General features: G+C 42.3%; 1 protein-coding gene across 2 annotated transcripts in view; it reads right to left on the minus strand.

Annotated features, from left to right (window-relative positions):
• The window catches only part of aass (aminoadipate-semialdehyde synthase), a 49,226-nt gene that overhangs the window by 23,578 nt on the left and 20,648 nt on the right, over positions 1-5,000 (minus strand). For both annotated transcript variants that reach the window (XM_061924695.1, XM_061924694.1), the window contains exons 12-13: positions 4,928-4,987; positions 620-687 (exon numbers count right to left, since the gene is read on the minus strand). In XM_061924695.1, the coding sequence (XP_061780679.1) occupies positions 620-687; positions 4,928-4,987 (128 nt within the window). The remainder of the gene's footprint in view (positions 1-619; positions 688-4,927; positions 4,988-5,000) is intronic.

Here is a 5,000-nt window from a genome sequence, read left to right on the forward strand (position 1 = left end):
CGTACACTTATTCAGCCTGTTGTTCACTATTCTTTATTTATTTTAAATTGCCTTTCAAATGTCTATTCTTGGTGTTGGCTTTTATCAAATACATTTCCCCCCAAAATGCGACTTATATATGTTTTTTTCCTTCTTTATTATGCTTTTTCGGCCGGTGCGACTTATACTCCGGAGCAAATTATAGTCCGAAAAATACGGTATCTTTATGTGTACTTTCACCGAAAAATATATCGAGATAATACTTTTTTGTCCATATCGCCCAGCCCTAGGCAGAAGTGACAGCTACCAGAGGTGGACTGTGACTCACTAGTTTCATCATTATTTTAAAAATGTACGTGTAGTGACAGTATTTGGAAGTAGAGTAAAAGCATCAACTTGGATGATGTTCCAAAGTTAGGTGAGCACGTCCATTTCTGTTAGCCTGACCAGGTGACAAACGAGAAGTGTTAAATTACCTGTCGTGTGATCTTTTCTCACACAAGCCGTCCGTTGAAGGTCATTTTAGAGTTTCAAATAGTTAGAAACATGCACAAGTACGAACTTCAACTACTCCCTCTTTAAAAAAAAAAAAAAGTTGACCCACTTAGGGACAGATATAACAAATATGTTTCTTTCTTACCGGTTCTCTCGAAGCTTCTCGATGTACTCAAACTTGGGCGTCAGGGCTCCGTTTGAGGTGATGACTGCCTGGATTTAACAACAAATCACCTGACATTTAGGAAAGGTTGGAAGTTTTGTGCGTGTGTTTAGTTTGGTTGGGTTGAATGTTTACGCAACGTTTGTGGTTCGTTATTACTTTTGCTTTTGTCCCAGCCTTAAAACTAGCAACGTCACGTGACCGGCATGCTATAGCAGTATGCTAGCTCCGTTTGCTTAGCCGAGCTCGAAGCCGTTAAAACTTTTGATGTCATGTTTTTATGTCATGTTTGGACAAAAGTCCCACGGTAAACTCCGCCGCGTTGCTGTAGAGTCTTCAACGGGACTTAAATCAGTTTCCACTGTTACTGCTTGACCGGTAATGGAAAGCACGATCAGTCCACGCATGCGCGAAGACTACGTCACTTCCTGGACTTGCATCGTGTTTCTTTACGAAGGAACCTTACGACGTTCTGATTTTAATGTTTTATCTAAAAACAGTGAGTTTTTTTTTAAAGAGCGAACAAGAATATAAACATGAATTAAGATGTAGATTTGAAGAAGAAAAAAAACAGAGTATTATCGCCACATTTCCAACCACTTTCCCTCTTCTATATTTGCAATTAATGATGCACGGGGGCGCTATTGACAACCATGGTTAAAGGTTTGTTTACTTACTTACTTAGATCCTCCCATTCCTGTTGGAACATGGGCGTGTGTGTGTGTGTGTGTGTGTGTGTGTGTGTGTGTGTGTGTGTGTGTGTGTGTGTGTTTTGTCTCGTCTTGTCCCATAGTAACAGTGGTACTATTGTATTGTTAGTGTATAGGAGTTGTTCTTGTTTTTGTTTGTATAGTATTGTTCTTGTATTATATTGTTTATGTTAAATGTGGAGTGACTGAAGGGGTCGGGATATTATAAGCAATTGCTTCATCCAACCCCTTTTCAAGCCTTGCATAAATGTCTCTGCCAAAATGTAAAAAAAAAAATAAAAAATGTGTGTTGTAGTATTGTGCAGGTTTGAAATAAATATTTCAAATCAAATCAAACATTGGGTGACGAGTGCCCTCCATTTGTTCCGGTCACTGACGACCCTTCTCGCTCCATGCCAGCTGACTGCCATCTTTCTCAGGTCTTGTTTGGCCGTCCTCTCTTCCTCTTTCCCCCTTCTGGCACCCAGTCCATTGCCACACTTGCCGGTCTCTCTCTTGGCAGTCAGAGTACGTGTCCAGCCATTCTCCTTCTCATGTCAGAGACTATGTCAGACAATGGTGCTACCCCTGCCCTTCTCATCGCCTCTTCATTGGTGATTTGGTCTCTCCATGAGATCTTGAAGATGTATCTGAGGCACCGTCGGTGGAAGACATCCAGCTTGTTAGTAATGCTTGATGTCTTCATCCACGTCTCACAGGCATAGGTCACTGTAGGGATGACCACTGACATATAGAGGCGCAGCTTTGTGGACGTACTGATAGATTTTGATGACCAGATGTTCCGGAGGCGTTGGAAGACTCCTGCAGCTTTTCCGATTCTGGTCTGTACATCCTTTTCTGCGTCTCCAGTGTTTGAGATGTTGCTTCCAAGATACGTGAAGTTCTCAACGTACTCTATGCCTTGTTCGCCTACGGTGAGCTGTGGAACGTTTTGGCCTTGGTCTTCTCTTGGCTTATACGTAGGCCGACATTGGTAGGTTTGTTTGTTATACTTTAAATTATTTTTTTTTAAATCTATATCTGCGGCCTGACAAAAAGTAGACTTTCAAATGATCAGTATAGCGAATTGATGTATATGATGTAAATAAAGTGGAAAAAAAAAAACCTGATTGATTTATTTCCCATTTAAGGCTGGGAAAAGAAATACTGTATTCTTAAGCAACGTTTGTTTTGTATGTACCGTATTTTTCGGACTATAAGTCGCAGTTTTTTTCATAGTTTGGCCGGGCTCCAGTGCGACTTATATATGTTTTTTTCCTTCTTTATTATGCATTTTCGGCAAGTGCGACTTATACTCCGGTGCGACTTATACTCCGAAAAATACGGTAATCTTTTTTATGATATTGTTCTTCGAATACAGGTGACAAAATAGAAAACCATGGTAACAGTGACGACGTGCACGGAAATAACTGCCGTAAAACAAGTGGACGGACGTGATGTAGTCTTCGTGTAGGGTTTTTGCACTCTGCCAAAGCAGTACATTATCCTTACAGGCACCAGCATTTCATGTTTATGTCCCTTCACTATAAAAGCATGTATGAGTGCATTTAGGCACTATACTGCCTTATCACACATTTCTCAACACGTTCCATTTAAAGGGGAACATTATCACCAGACCTATGTAAGCGTCAATATATACCTTGATGCTGCAGAAAAAAGACCATATATTTTTTTAACCGATTTCCGAACTCTAAATGGGTGCATTTTGGCGAATTAAACGCCTTTCCAATATTTGCTCTCGGAGCGATGACGTCACAACATGACGTCACATCGGGAAGCAATCCGCCATTTTCTCAAACACCGAGTCAAATCAGCTCTGTTATTTTCCGTTTTTTCGACTGTTTTCCGTACCTTGGAGACATCATGCCTCGTCGGTGTGTTGTCGGAGGGTGTAACAACACGAACAGGGTCGGATTCAAGTTGCACCAGTGGCCCAAAGATGCAAAAGTGCCAAGAAATTGGACGTTTGTTCCGCACACTTTACCGACGAAAGCTATGCTACGACACTCAAAGCAGATGCATTTCCAACGATAAAGTCAAAGAAATCTGCCGCCAGACCCCCATTGAATCTGCCGGAGTGTGTGAGCAATTCAGGGACAAAGGACCTCGGTAGCACGGCAAGCAATGGCGGCAATTTGTTCCCGCAGACGAGCGAGCTAAACCCCCTGGATGTCTTGGCTCACACCGTCCCTTATGCCACCGAAGATGATCAAGAGAAGAATATCGACCCTAGCTTCCCTGGCCTGCTGACATCAACTCCAAAACTGGACAGATCAGCTTTCAAGAAAAGAGAGCGGATTCAGATATGTCTACAGAATATATTAATTGATGAAAATTGGGCTCTCAAAGTGCATGTTGTTGCCAAATGTATTTCATATGCTGTAAACCTAGTTCATAGTTGTTAGTTTCCTTTAATGCCAAACAAACACATACCAATCGTTGGTTAGAAGGCGATCGCCGAATTCGTCCTCGCTTTCTCCCGTGTCGCTGGCTGTCGTGTCGTTTTCGTCGGTGTCGCTTGCATACGGTTCAAACCGATATGGCTCAATAGCTTCAGTTTCTTCTTCAATTTCGTTTTCGCTACCTGCCTCCACACTACAACCATCCGTTTCAATACATGCGTAATCTGTTGAATCGCTTAAGCCGCTGAAATCCGAGTCTGAATCCGAGCTAATGTCGCTATAGCTTGCTGTTCTTTCCGCCATGTTTGTTTGTATTCACTATGTGACGTCACAGGAAAATGGACGGGTGGTTAAAATCAGGCACTTTGAAGCTGTTTTTAGGGATATTGCGTGATGGGTAAAATTTTGAAAAAAACTTTGAAAAATATAATAAGCCACTGGGAACTGATTTTTAATGGTTTTAACCATTCTGAAATTGTGATAATGTTCCCCTTTAAAAGTTTTAAAGTATCTTTGCCGAGGTCTGAAGGACAACACCAGGTATGAAATCGGAGTCCAGGAAGGAGAAGGCAGAGGAAGATTCCATGCCTGGAAGCAGACACCTCATTGCATATTCATACATTGTGATGTATATTGTATGAGCGCGAGGGGAAGGGTGCGACCGGACCGCCCTGTGTAAGTCGCCGTGTTGATACTAGGGACAGATAGCTCTCAGACAAATTGTATTAGAATTGTATCCAATAGGGAATAAACACTTCTGATTTTAAGTTTATGCCTCGTGTCCTCTTTAAACATCTTCTGGCTCCAGATTGAACGAATACGTCGACATATATGAAAGGTGTTAAAAGGGAACTGCACTTCTTTTTTGGGGGAATTGTGCCTATCATTCATCATCCTTTTGTATGACTTTATGAATTCTAACTCGTAAATAAACGCTAACAATGGAAGTTGCTCTGTTATGCCTATAAAGAGCTCTAAAAACCTCCATCAAGGTTTAAACTCCAAAGGAACTTATAGCAGGAGTTTAGACGCCCGTTGCGCCGCCTCTATTTGTCCTTTGCTTACATACCGGCTTTGAAATGAGGCGGAGCGGGTTAACTTGGCTCACCTGGCGACCAGCACGACAACCACGGAAGGTGCTCGGTTTGCTGTTCGACAGGACAGATTGGAGGACTTACGTCTCGGACTTGCGGGCTGAAGTCTTCTTCTTCCAAAGGTCTGCTGGCGTCTGAAGGCAGCTGAGGACGACAA

Source organism: Nerophis lumbriciformis, linkage group LG29 (genome assembly GCF_033978685.3).
Source record: "Nerophis lumbriciformis linkage group LG29, RoL_Nlum_v2.1, whole genome shotgun sequence".
Classification (NCBI taxonomy): domain Eukaryota; kingdom Metazoa; phylum Chordata; class Actinopteri; order Syngnathiformes; family Syngnathidae; genus Nerophis; species Nerophis lumbriciformis.